A 14,255-nucleotide genomic window follows, 5' to 3' on the forward strand; every position below is an offset into this window, starting at 1 on the left:
TTTCCCCTTACAATGGTGTCATTGGAAGGAAGAATGTCCTCTTACATTGGTGTCAGGGGAAGGAAGAATATCCTCTTACATTAGTGTCACTGGAAGGAAGAATATCCTCTTACATTAGTGTCAGTGGAAGGAAGAATATCCTCTTACATTAGTGTCACTGGAAGGAAGAATGTCCTCTTACATTAGTGTCACTGGAAGGGAGAATGTCCCCTTACATTAGTGTCACTGGAAGGAAGAATGTCCTCTTACATTAGTGTCAGTGGAAGGAAGAATGTCCCCTTACATTGGGGTCACTGGAAGGAAGAATGTCCCCTTACATTGGTGTGAGTAGAAGGAAGAATGTCCCCTTATATTGGTGTCAGTAGAGGGAAGAATGTTCCCATACATTTGTGTCAGTGGAAGGAAGTATGTGGAAGGAAGTATGTCCCCTTACATCGGTGTCAGTAGAAGGAAGAATGTTCCCATACATTGGTAGTATTACATATTTATTTATTTTTGCATATAATCTACTTTCAATAAAAGAAAAAGAACCTGATAAGGGTTTAAACCTTTACCTATTCTATCCAAAACTAAAGAAAAACACATTAGCTATAAACATACATACATCCAACGCATTGTCCATATATACTAAATATTTCCAACATTGCACCAATTCATGTACAGCTCGCATATAATGAGCAATGGTAACAGCCTTTGTATCCCACTGGACCACCATCCTTGCTGTCCCTAAACAATCTCCATCCCTTGTTTACTTTGGATGTCTCCATGAAGACAAATCCCAGATGAGGACACAACAAACTTCAATATTTCTATAAAACCTGGCACAATGGGAACATAGAACCTTTATGCTGGCAGTGGAACATGTTTGAATGTTCTCAAATAACATCATCTCCATCAAGTGTTACAAAAATCCTAAATCAGAATAAAAAAATAAAAAAAAGACAACACAAGGAACACATCCAAACTTCTGGTATTCTTCAGGTTCTTGAACAAATGGAAAATGTATCAAAAATCAACACAAATTTTGTTCTCCTTGGCGTTGTTGAGATGGAAAATTTCTGGTATCTGTATGCTACATTGGCCATTATGATTTATGCCATCAGTATGATATTGTCTTCCTTGATTGTCTATGTTGTCTGGTTAGAGGTAAGCCTTCATGAACCTATGTACATCTTCATTAGCAATCTGGTGGCCAATGTGATGTTTGGGAGCTCGTCCGTCCTCCCTAAGCTGGCAATTGACTTGTTCTATGGACTCAACATCATTCCTCTTCCGGGATGCCTCATCCAAGCATTTTGCTATCAAAGCTTTGGCACGATTGAACTTATGACTTTATAGTGTCAGTGGAAGGAAGAATGTCCCCTTACATTGGGGTCACTGGAAGGAAGAATGTCCCCTTACATTGGTGTGAGTAGAAGGAAGAATGTCCCCTTATATTGGTGTCAGTAGAGGGAAGAATGTTCCCATACATTTGTGTCAGTGGAAGGAAGTATGTGGAAGGAAGTATGTCCCCTTACATCGGTGTCAGTAGAAGGAAGAATGTTCCCATACATTGGTAGTATTACATATTTATTTATTTTTGCATATAATCTACTTTCAATAAAAGAAAAAGAACCTGATAAGGGTTTAAACCTTTACCTATTCTATCCAAAACTAAAGAAAAACACATTAGCTATAAACATACATACATCCAACGCATTGTCCATATATACTAAATATTTCCAACATTGCACCAATTCATGTACAGCTCGCATATAATGAGCAATGGTAACAGCCTTTGTATCCCACTGGACCACCATCCTTGCTGTCCCTAAACAATCTCCATCCCTTGTTTACTTTGGATGTCTCCATGAAGACAAATCCCAGATGAGGACACAACAAACTTCAATATTTCTATAAAACCTGGCACAATGGGAACATAGAACCTTTATGCTGGCAGTGGAACATGTTTGAATGTTCTCAAATAACATCATCTCCATCAAGTGTTACAAAAATCCTAAATCAGAATAAAAAAATAAAAAAAAGACAACACAAGGAACACATCCAAACTTCTGGTATTCTTCAGGTTCTTGAACAAATGGAAAATGTATCAAAAATCAACACAAATTTTGTTCTCCTTGGCGTTGTTGAGATGGAAAATTTCTGGTATCTGTATGCTACATTGGCCATTATGATTTATGCCATCAGTATGATATTGTCTTCCTTGATTGTCTATGTTGTCTGGTTAGAGGTAAGCCTTCATGAACCTATGTACATCTTCATTAGCAATCTGGTGGCCAATGTGATGTTTGGGAGCTCGTCCGTCCTCCCTAAGCTGGCAATTGACTTGTTCTATGGACTCAACATCATTCCTCTTCCGGGATGCCTCATCCAAGCATTTTGCTATCAAAGCTTTGGCACGATTGAACTTATGACTTTCACGGCTATGTCCTACGATCGATACTTGGCGGTTGGTCACCCCCTGAGATACCCAACTTTGATGGCAAATGACAGAGCTTTCAAAGTCTTACTGGTTATATCTATTTTTGCTTATGCCAGTATAGGCATTAATGTGATCTTGGCTGCCAGGCTGACAATGTGTGGTGTGTATATTAATGGTGTGTACTGTGAGACCATGTCCCTTCTTCGCCTGGCCTGTGGAGACACGACGGTCAATAACGTTTTCGGGACAACCTGGACAGTGACTGTGGTTGGTAGCTGTATCTTGCTTTCATTTTACTGTTACATACGAACATTTATTGTCTGTCTCCAAATTTCCGCGCAGGCCCATCAGAAAGCCATCCATACGCTGGTCACCCATATAGTCACGTTTTCCACCTTCATGGCCACCAGCCTGTTTGTCATTTTCCGGTACAGGTTAGGCAATGGCTCACTCTCTATTGTTGCCCATGTTGTCATCGCCATAGCTGGTCTGATCATTTCTGTAACTCTAAATCCTCTGGTGTATGGAATAAGGACAGAGGCTCTCAGGATTAAAATTGTTTATTGTTTTCAAAAATACATAGTTACATACATAGTTACATAGTATTTGAGGTTGAATAAAGACATTAATACCGGAAGTCCCATTAAGGTACTTAATGACTCGCCCGGCCCGGCTTCCTGATTATCCTGAAAGCCCTCTCCATGCTCCATTGTCACCAGGTGATGAGGAAGCATGGAGCTGGCTTTCTAGCCAATCAGGAAGCTGGGGGCAGGTAATGACTCGCCCTCTGGCTTCCTGACTGGCCAGCTTCCTGATCAATCAGAAAGCTGGGCGGTGAGTCATTACACGTCCCCCTGCTTTCTGATTGGCTGGGAAGCCAGTTCCATGCGTCCTAGGGTTGAGGGAACATGGAGCTGGCTTCCCGGCCAATCATGAAGCCGGGCAGCGTGTAATGACTCGCCGTCCAGCTTCCTGATACCTAGTATCAGTATCGGTGCATCCCTAACTGGAATGATAACTATCCGTGCTCCTCGCCTCTCTAATACCAGTTCCAAGTTCTCTCTGTGGACTTCAGGACACCCCTCTATGTTATGTAGTCTGTGGACTTCAGAACAACCCCCTATGTTATGGACTCTGGGAACTTCATGACACCCCCCTATGTTATGGACTCTGTGGACTTCAGGACACCCCTCTATGTTATGTAGTCTGTGGACTTCCGAACAACCCTCTATGTTATGGACTCTGTGGACTTCAGGACACCAACCTATGTTATGGACTCTGTGGACTTCAGGACACCCCCCTATGTTATGGACTCTGTGGACTTCAGGACACCCACCTATGTTATGGACTCTGTGGACTTCAGGACACCCCCCTATGTTATGGACTCTGTGGACTTCAGGACACCCCCCTATGTTATGGATTCTGTGAACTTCATTACACCTGTGATGTTTGGGGAATTAGCTGGACCGCAGGACACAGGCTTTCTCAGACAAACTGCATTTATTTTCCACAGCAGCAACAATAAACAGTCATTTCCTTCAGTACAGCAAAACAACTTAAAAGATTGCTTCCTTCCGCATAGAAATAATAAACCGTACCGTTTGCTTCCTTCAGCACAGGAAAGTATAACAGCCTCACCGGCTTGGAGGGCTTCAGTCCACAAGGTTATCACACTCAGCCCACAGGCTCCCAGTAAAGTTCAGCTGCTTCAAAGCACCAGTACTTCCATCTGCTCCACAGCCTTGTCTGCAAACATTAATCTGGGCTTCTCTCTCCCCCTCTGTCTCTAGCTTCCTATCCTTTTGAACACACTTCCTGCAGCAACTGTTAACCCATTTCTGTCCCTTAAAGGGACCACAACCCGAACAAAGGGAAATATACACTTCTCCCAGGACCCATCTTCTTGCGTCCTGTACACACCCCCTATGTTGTGGACTTCAGGCCACCCCCCAATGTTATTGACTCTGTGGACTTCAGGCTACCCCCTATGGCATGTACTCGGTGGACTTCAGAACAAAACCCTATGTTATGGACTCCGTTGACTTCAAAACAACCCCCTATGTTATGGACATGAGAAGGGGGTATCACTTTAAGTGTTGTCACTTTATGACAGGAAATGTATTACTGGCAGGGTCACCAAGATAAACTGAAAAAGAAAACTAGTGCAATCGCCACATCTGGTAGGTTTGCAATGTATTCCATTTAGTTTCTTGGGTTTAGATCATATTTAATTTACTATTTCTTTATGCTGAACTTCTACAATACTGTTTTATAATCTTAATGATAATCTGCTGAAATAGGGATGCAACAATAAATGAAAAAGAATATAAATCTGTCTCTATAACTCTCTCTCGCTCTCTTTTTTTATACCACTGTGTAAGAAAACATCATCTTCACTGAAATCCCTCCACCAGTGTTCTCCTGGTGTAAATAAATCTCATGTTATTATCTCAATGTGAGGATTCTGTGTCTCATTATTGCTATTTAATGTTACCAAGATCGGTCAGTAGACATGTAAGCTGCGGAAAAAGTCGGTTTGGTTCGGATATTTCGTTATTTCGGTATCCGAAATTCAGCCTGTTCATTCAAGATTTCCTCAATGAGGAGAAGCAGTCTGTACAGAGGCTCCTCTCCATTCAGAAACTGTTGATAGTAAATATTTGAATGGGAGGAGCCTCTGTACTGAGTACCTCTATGATGGTGGCACACATTCACAGAACACGCCGGTGGCCAACATGGCCGCCGCACATTCTCAAACAAATTACTATGCGCCTGAATACATGTTACGTATATTCGGACATATTGTAATTCATTCATTTTACACGTAGTCCGGGTTTTATGTTCTGTTTTCTATTTTTACTTTTCTAGATGCACTTACTTGAAGGAAGGGAGCAGCATGAAAACCTGACACTTTATTTTTTATAGACTCTATTGTAGTTGGACATTTATTGCTTGCCTTCTGTTTTATTTGATAAGAATACTTATACAGTATTGTGCCTACAAGTTTAATACCTTTGAATAAAAGTTTTATTTTTATCATACTTTTTAATATGTTTCTTTGCGTCTTAACAAAATAGGAGTCTTTAAATGGTGCGGATATTGCGAAAAATGGGTGCTGCGAGTTGTGGGCGTGTAATCCTAATAGTGGAACGTCATACTAGCGTCCAGCGACATTTAAATAGCCAGCGGCGGCGAAGACGGTGCCTCGCGGCCACCAGCCACTTCTGCGTTCCACTCTGGAGAGCAGGGCACCTCCTCCTAAAGGGGAGGAGTTGCATTGTCCTTCTCCGGCCCGATGCGTTCCACAGTGGAACGCAAACTGTCCCGCAGGCCTCCCCGGAGACCCTTACAACTGCGTCCTGCACTGTATCCTCTGCATACCTCCTAACTTTTTTGAAATGAGAAAGTGAGGATACCTTCCAGAACAATGCATTTAGGCAATGGGCACACCCCTGCCACACTCCTAATAGTATATAAGAAATTAACACACCCCCAAATATAATATAAGCAGTTAACACACTCCTGTCATAGTCCCAGTTATGGAGACCATTAAGTTAATGTATATGGCGAAAATGATTTGTTAAAACTCAGAATTGTTTTTTTCTACACCATTACTTTTACTTCATATTGGCTTTTCAAAATAGCAAACAAGATAATTAAGAGGAGATAATGTTTTAGTGTAGAATAACTTTTTTTGTAGGTAAATAGAACCTTTTCATGGCTATTTCTAAACAGGGACAACTGAGGAGAAAAGAGGGACAGAGGGATTTGGCTCCCAGTGGGGGACAGTTAGGAGGTATGCCTCTGCAGTATACTAATTCTTGTAGTGAAGCCCCAGTCTGTGCTCTGTGTCTCTAGTAAATTTAGGCATAGCATCACTCATTAAAATGATCCTGCTGCTGTCCTAATTTGATCTAATTCCTGAAGTTAAACACCTCTCTGTTCTCTGTCTCTAGTACATTTTGTCCAATTCTCCCACAATAAAATGATCCTGCTGCTGGCCAGTTTTACACTGCTGTGCTGGCTGTGGCCTCTTAATGCTTGTAGTAAAACACCTGCCTATACTATATTTCTCTAGTACCTTTCAGACAATTTTCCCTCATTAAAATTGTCCTGCTGCTACCGAATTTTACACTGCTGTATCATCTAAGGTCTCATAATCCTTAATGAGAGTTTGATAGATATTGACCAGTGACAGAACCGTTGGCGTAACTACTGCCATAGCGATCCACATGGTTGCTATGGGGCCCGGGGCAAAGGGGGGACCCGGTCAGGAGGCCGAGCCCCAGCATCAGAGGTGGAGGAGGATGAGGTTGGGGCCTGGCGGCAGTGGGGGAGGGGGCCAGGGCCCAGCAGCGCCAGTTCAGTTCTGGGTCTCAGGTGGACTGTGCAGGGTCTCAGGTGGGCTCTGCGGGGTCTCAGGTGGGCTGTGCACGGTCTCTGGTATGTGCGGGGTTTCAGGTGGGCTCTGCAGGATCTCTGGTGGGTGCTGTGAGGTCTATGGTGGGTTGTGCGATGTCTTAGGTAGGCTCTGCAGGGTCTCTGGTATGTGGAGGGTCTCAGGTGGCTTATGCAGTATCTATGGTGGGCTTTGCAGGGTCTTAGGTGGGTTCTGCAGGGTCTCTGGTATGTGTGGGTTCTCAGGTGGGCTCTGCAGGGTCCCAGGTGGGCTCTGCAGGGTCCCAGGTGGGCTCTGCAGGGTCCCAGGTGGGCTCTGTGGGGTCTCATTTGGGCTGTGCAGGATCACTCAGGTGTGCTGTGCAGGGTCTCTGGTATGTGTGGGGTCTCAGCTGGGCTCTGCAGGATCTCAGGTGAGCACTGTGGGGTCTATGGTGGTCTGCGTGGGGTCTCAGGTGGTCTTCATGGTCTATGGTGGGCTCTGCAGGGTCACTCTCACGTTAGCTGTGTGGGGTCTCAGGTGGACTCTTCAGGGTGTCTGGTATTTGCGAGGTCTCAGGTGGACTCTGTGGGGTCTTAGGTGGGCTCTGTGGGGTCTCAGGTTGGCTCTGCAGGGTCTCGGGTGGGCTCTGAAGGGTCAATGGTGGGCTCTATGGTGGGATCTGCAAGGTCTCAGGTAGGCTCTGCAGAGTCACTCTCAGGTGGTCTTTGTGGGGTTTCAGGTGGGCTGTGCAGGGTCTCTGGTGGGCTGTGCAGGGTGTATGGTGGGCTCTGCAGGGTCTCAGGTGGGCTCTGCAGGGTCACTCTCAGGTGGGCTGTGCATGGTCTATGGTAGGCTATGCGATCTTCTGTTTGTATTGGTGACACCAAAAAGTGGAGACAAAAAAAAGCCGAACCTTATACGTTCCACGCAAAACTCCAAAAAGTGGCTGGACAAAATTATTGGCACCTTCTCCAAATTGCATTCCAACTTTTTGTGGAAAAGCATGGACAATCTCAAGGTTACAGGTCCATCTCCAGAGATCTTAATGTTCCTGTGTTGTTGATGGAATCTCAGCATATATATCGACACGAGGCGATGGTATATTTGAAAAGATTAACATTTGTTTTATTCGTGCACGGGAAAACTCAATACAGACAATCAAAAAAGTTCGGACTCGTTCCTCACTTTAGTCTCGTAAGAGTCTTCAACCCCCCTCCCCCCTGTCTCGATGTTTTATACAAGTCTTTAGTACATCCTGTGTTGAGTCACTTCAGTCATGAGGGGAGGAGAACTTCCTTAATTCTGTTTTCCGTGTATTGTCTGCTCAGGAAGCAGTTTTAAGCTTGGTTTAACTCGAGAAAACACACACGTTAGTAATATATAAATTTAAACATATTAATCAGTTCATCAATACAACAAATAATATTCACAGTGTCCACTGTGCGCAACATTGTCAAGAAGTTTACAGCCCTCGGCACTGTAGCTAAACCAGTTCTGAATCCCATAGAGCTCCTGTGGAGGGAAAAGGAACCCGTCCAAACTGAGAGCCCCGGAGCAGTTGGTGAAAGAAGAGTGGTCTGAAATTCCTGTAGAGAGGTGTAAGAAACTCATTGATGGTTACAGGAAGCCATTGATTTCAGTTGTTTTTCCCAAGGGCTGGGCTACCAAATATTAATTGAGGTGCCAATAATTTAACCTAGTCCATTTTTGGAGTTTTGTCTGCAATGTTTCAGGTTTGGCTTTTCTTTTCTCCATTTTTTTTGTGTCATACCAACACAAACACAAAAAATAAACATGAGAATGCCGAAACATTTGTACTTGCAACAATTATCTGCGCAAAGTGGTGCATTATCTGACAGAAATGCCGGGGGGGCAATATTTTTGGCCATGACTGTGTATATGTATATATATATATATATATTGTGACAGGGTACAAGACTCTGTGTATGTCAGTGAGAGGTTGAAAAGGGCAGCTTTCCCTGGCTAGGAAAGGGTTAAGCCTGGCCCAACAGGTAAACCTCCTCTCTTTCTCTCTCTCTATACATATACATATATATAATTAGGGCTGTGGAAATTAACGATTAATCGTTAATTTTTTTGATCGATTAAAATTTTTTTGATCGGTACTCACCTCTCCGCCGGCTTCCGGGTCTTCTGGGAGTTCCGTCGGAGATCCGGTGACTTCACGGACATCGACGTTACCGGACTCCCTTACCCAAGTGGCTCCGTCGGCTAACGAAAGGAAGGGGGGAGGAGTCCGGTGATGTCGATGTCCGTGACGGCTAACGAAGGGAAGGGGGGAGGAGTCCGGTGAAGGTACAACTGGATCTGCCTCTAGATAGGCAGAGCCAGCTGTCACTCACGCAGCTGGGCGGATCTCGACGTATATGTCGGGATCCGCTCCAGCTGTGGCGTCTCAGTATATGGTGAGCTACAGCTCGCGGTATACTGAGCCTAGGGTGACGGGAGGACGCTAGTTTGTGTCCTCCCGTTACCCTAAGGAGAACTGTGGGGAAAAGACTTAACCCCATAGTTCTCCTTTAATAACCAACCGGGCCATATACACACGGAAGAGAGCAGCTTCCAGGGGACATTCACCTTTCCATTTTTGTAACCCTCCCCTTTCAATAAAACCTGAACGTGTTCATTTTTTTAAATTTACCTTTTTTTTTAAATTTCTTTGTGTGGCCCGGTCCCCATTACCATTGTCGCTTAGACAATAATTCTGTATGTGAGTTATAATTAATCGAAATTAATCGATGAATTTTTTTCCGATTAATCGAACACAAAAATGTTAATCAGTAACAGCCCTAATATATATATCGATAGATTAGATAGATATATATATAGATTAGATAGACTTATGGTGCACTGACATGTTTACTAGCTTGTTGTCACAGGTGAGCTTTATGAACAGTAACAAGCTGATGGTCCCACTGGGTAAAAGACTTCTGCAACTTCTGCACTAATTTCATCCCTTGGAACCAAGAACACAGCCAGCTATGACTATAAAAGTACATCCGAGTCGCACACTGGAGGCTCTGAGAGCTGGAATGATTGAATGAAGCGTCACACTGAAAAAGGAAAGCAAAGCTCCAACATGGTGACGTGAAAAATAATGTTCTATTGCCAAATTCGGCAAGAAATTTAAGGACACCGTTTTCTCTTGAAATGGAGAATGTGTCCAAGGTCAATACCAACTTTGTTCTCGTTGGACTTGTGGAGATGGAAAACCTCAAATATCTTTATTCACTTGCATATCTCATCATTTATGTAACAACGCTGATTTTATGCTCCGCTATTATCCTGTTTGTCTGGTTAGAAGAAAAACTTCATGAACCCATGTACATTTTTATAGGCAATTTGGTGCTCAACGCCATGGTGGGAAGCTCAGCCGTTTTCCCCAAGCTAGTGGTGGACCTGCTCATTGGGTTTACCAGCATCCAAATCACTAATTGCCTCTTCCAGTCATTCTTTATTGAGACGTTTGCCTACGTCGAGATTTTGACTTTCACCATCATGGCCTACGATCGATATTTGGCTGTGGGTCACCCGTTGCAGTACCCTGTTCTGATGACCAATGGGAAGGCTGTGAAAAGCCTAGCGGTCATCTGGATCATCATTTTCACAAACCGGATCATAGGTGTAGTGTTGACAGCCAGACTTCCCCTGTGTGGGATTAAGATAAACAGTGTGTACTGCGAGACCATGTCCCTTACTCGCCTGGCCTGTGGAGACACCACCGTCAACGCTATCTACGGTACCACCGGCACGCAACTCATTGTAATACTTTCAATGCTCATTGTGGTTTACTGTTACATTAGAACATTCCTCATTTGCCTGAAGATCTCCACTGAAGCCTATCAGAAAGCCATCCATACCTTGGTGACCCACATAGTGGCCTTTTCAACATACATGGCCGCCACGCTCTTTGTTGCCTTCAGATACAGGTTAAACATCGGTTCTGTCTCGACCGTTGCTCACACTGTCATCTCCATGACCGGTCTGACGGTTTCTGTCACTTTCAATCCCGTGATCTACGGAGTAAGAACTGAAGCACTGAGAATTAAAATGGTTAACGGAATTAAAAGAATCCACATTCTGACTAAGAAAAAATAAATTGTTTTATAAAGCTGTTGCCTTAAAGAATTCATATAAAAGGTATTAAGTGTATTTATTTATTGATTTGGTTGGGCCGTGATATTTTTAAAGTTGAAATACGTTGGTATGGCTATTGTGTAATCTCTAAGAACCCGATTTATACATTCAATTCATATTACATTCAACTGACCTCTGAACTCTGCAATACATACTATGGACCTCTGCACTGTGCATTACATTCAACTGACCTCTGCTCTGTGCATTGCATACTACTGACCTCTAAATTCAGCATTTCTTAATCATGACCTCTGCACTGTGCATTGCATACTACTGACTTCTGAACTTTACATTACTTACTACTGACTACTGCACTGTACATTACATACTACTGACCTCTGGACTCTGCATTACTTACTATGGACCTCTGCATTGTGCATTGCATACTACTGACTTCTAAACTCTGCATTACTTACTAATGACTACTGCACTATACATTACATGCTACTAAACTCTGAAGTCTGCATTACATATTACAGACCTGTAACATTGCATACTACTGACCTCTAAATGTAGCATTTCTTACTCATGACCTCTGCACTGTGCATGTCATTCTAAACTCTACGTTACTTACTACTGACTACTGCACTATGCATTACATACTACTGACCTCTGAACACTGCAGTACATACTCCTGAGCCACCTACTGTGCTTTACTTACTACTGAGTACTGCACTGTGTGTTACTTGTAGTAATGACCTCTGAACCCTGGTGATATGTGATCTCTTTCATCTTATTTAGGTGGATCTCCTGCCTTAGGCCTTGTATGTACAGGCTTTAGCTTGTATGAGAGCACCTAGCTTCTAAATACAATTTGGCAGTCTTCAGGGAGCCTTGTTTAGCAACCTTCAGACCCAGTTTGAGAATGTTAAAAGCAGATCTTAATGGGATTGGTGGGTGTCACTTAAACAAGCTGCTAGAAGGCTTGGAAGTGTATGTCTTGAAAAAAATATCAAAACATTTGCGGAATTTCCTTGTGGTTTTATCTCTTTATAATACTGAAAGTACAGAAAAATGTACTGCCAGAAAACTAGTGAGCTCCTAACTTCCTTTTTGAACTTCTGCTGCACTGAAATCTGAAAAAGTGTTCCGGACCTGCCTGTTACCTTCTGCTGGACTACAGAGCATCATCCTCCCCTCATCTCTATAACATGAGGGTGTGTTCTACAACCCCCAGATGAGAACAGGGCAGGGTGGACACCACCGCTTGGGACTTAGAGGCAGCAGAGACAATGTTGTCAGATCACTACCGCAATAAAGGAGCTCAATGAGTTTCTGCCATTATCAACAAGTATTTTCCTGCACTGACAGCATTTGTAATGATTTAAAACATTAGAAATATGTTGTAGACATGTGCGATTCGTCTCGTCCCGAAATTCGGACACATCTGAATTTCCGAATACCAATGCATCCGAATGTGTCAGAATCCGAATTTCCATTTCCCGTCCGAATTTCATTCAAAAACTAATCTGAATCTGACAATCAGATGTGTTTTTCGGTTTAATGCATCTGAATGGGTCTGAACACGAAATTTCGTCACGGCCACATGGGAGTCATATATATATATACATACATATAATACTAAAGCTGAGGCTCCTAGACACAAATGGCATTCGGGATCCAAATTTCCGAATAGCATTCAGGAGCTCCTGAATGCTATTCGGAAATTTGGATCCCGAATGCCATTCAGGTCTGGGAGCCTTAGCTTTAGTAATATATGTATATGGCTCCCAGACCTGAATGGCATTCGAGAGCTCCCACAATGCAATTCAGAAATTCGGATCCCGAATGCCATTCAGGTCTGGGAGCCTTAGCTTTAGTAATATATGTATATGGCTCCCAGACCTGAATGGCATTCGGGAACTCCCACAATGCAATTCAGAAATTCGGATCCCGAATGCCATTCGGGTCTGGGAGCCATATACAGTATATATACATATACTGTATTACTAAAGCTGAGGTTCCCAGACCCCAATGGCATTCGGGAGCTCCCGAATGCAATTCCGAAATTTGGATCCCGAATGCCATTCGGGTCTAGAAGCCTCAGCTTTAGTATTATATGTATATGGCTCCCAGACCCGAATGACATTCAGAATTTTGTATAGCATTAAAAAAAGATAGATATTCTTTTTTATCATTTTTATTATGTAGCGCTCACCCACGAAGGAGCCGGTAGATAAACAAGTCTTCCATCGCCTGTCTAGGGATTTAAGCAATCAGCTGCACCAATAGCATCTAGCACCCTTGACCGACAAGACTGAGATCCAAACTGTAGGTATATTGCTGATGGAACTTTATTGGAAAACTTTATAAGAAAGGGTTTAGGGCTTAGGACATCCATGTCAAAAATAGAACAGAACAGAACTCCAGACTCACCGGTACCTTTCAGTATTCCACAGTACAGAAACAATGGGAGAACACGTTGACACCGGGTATTAGAGCAACAGCTGAACAGGAATAGGCATGAGATCTTCAGTAGGAGCGGCACTAGACTTGCCCTTGAGGTCTATCCCAGTACCAGACACCTCCAGCAGTGAGTTACAATTATGTACATTCCAACCAGGTTTTTATGAGACACGAACATGCAATTTTTATATTTCAACCCCTTGCTGACTGGAGTGTTTACACCCCCTTCCTGTCCAGGCCATTTTTCAGTATTCAGCGCTGCGGTACTTTGGCTGACGTTTATTCCGTCATGCAGCGCTGTACTGAAATTAATTTTATACCATTTTTGGGGACAGATAGAGCTTTCTATTGGTGGTATTTATTCACCACTGCGGGTTTTATTTTTTACTATATAACAAAAAAAGTACTGAAAATTTTTAAACAAAGTGGTTTTCCCTTTATTGTTTTATGAAAAATTTATTTTTACCCAATTTTTGGGTAAAATATAAAAGATGGGGTCAAGTTGGGTAAATAGACACCAAACATGTCAAGCATTAAAATTGCGAGCGCCCGCGAAATCGCAAAAAAACACCATAGCCAAAATTGGTCATAGGCGACGCTTTAAAAGATTTTACCGCTCATCAGTTTAGTGTTATCAGTGATTGATGGCCCTAAAATTATTGCTCTCATTGCGATGTTCGCAGCACTATGTAACACGTGCAGCATAATTGTAGCAATCGTCGTTTTTGCGTGTAGGCTCCACTAACGCATTTTTGCGCATCTTTGTGGGGGACTTTAAAACATTTTTGTGGGTTTTTGTTTTGTTTTGTGTGTACATTTTTATTTCTTTTGTGAGCAATTTTTTTTGACTTTTTTTACACTTAACTTTATTGTTATCACATAGGGTGC

The 14,255-nt window shown here is 42.9% G+C and overlaps 2 protein-coding genes across 2 annotated transcripts; both read left to right on the top strand.

Moving 5' to 3' along the window:
- Positions 1–1,491: 1,491 nt before the first annotated feature.
- LOC108799064 (olfactory receptor 1020-like) lies at positions 1,492–5,330 on the top strand. The gene is made up of 4 exons (XM_018570882.1): positions 1,492–1,503; positions 2,066–2,980; positions 3,628–3,869; positions 5,291–5,330. The coding sequence occupies exons 1-4, from the start codon at positions 1,492–1,494 to the stop codon at positions 5,328–5,330; spliced, it is 1,209 nt and encodes a 402-aa protein (XP_018426384.1).
- A 4,644-nt stretch (positions 5,331–9,974) lies between these two features.
- Positions 9,975–10,922, top strand: LOC108799065 (olfactory receptor 1020-like). Its single transcript, XM_018570883.1, has one exon. It carries the CDS (start codon positions 9,975–9,977, stop codon positions 10,920–10,922), a length of 948 nt encoding a protein of 315 aa, XP_018426385.1.
- The last annotated feature ends 3,333 nt before the right edge of the window (positions 10,923–14,255 follow it).

Source organism: Nanorana parkeri, unplaced genomic scaffold, assembly GCF_000935625.1.
Source record: "Nanorana parkeri isolate BGI_ZX_2015 unplaced genomic scaffold, ASM93562v1 scaffold1622, whole genome shotgun sequence".
Classification (NCBI taxonomy): Eukaryota; Metazoa; Chordata; class Amphibia; order Anura; family Dicroglossidae; genus Nanorana; species Nanorana parkeri.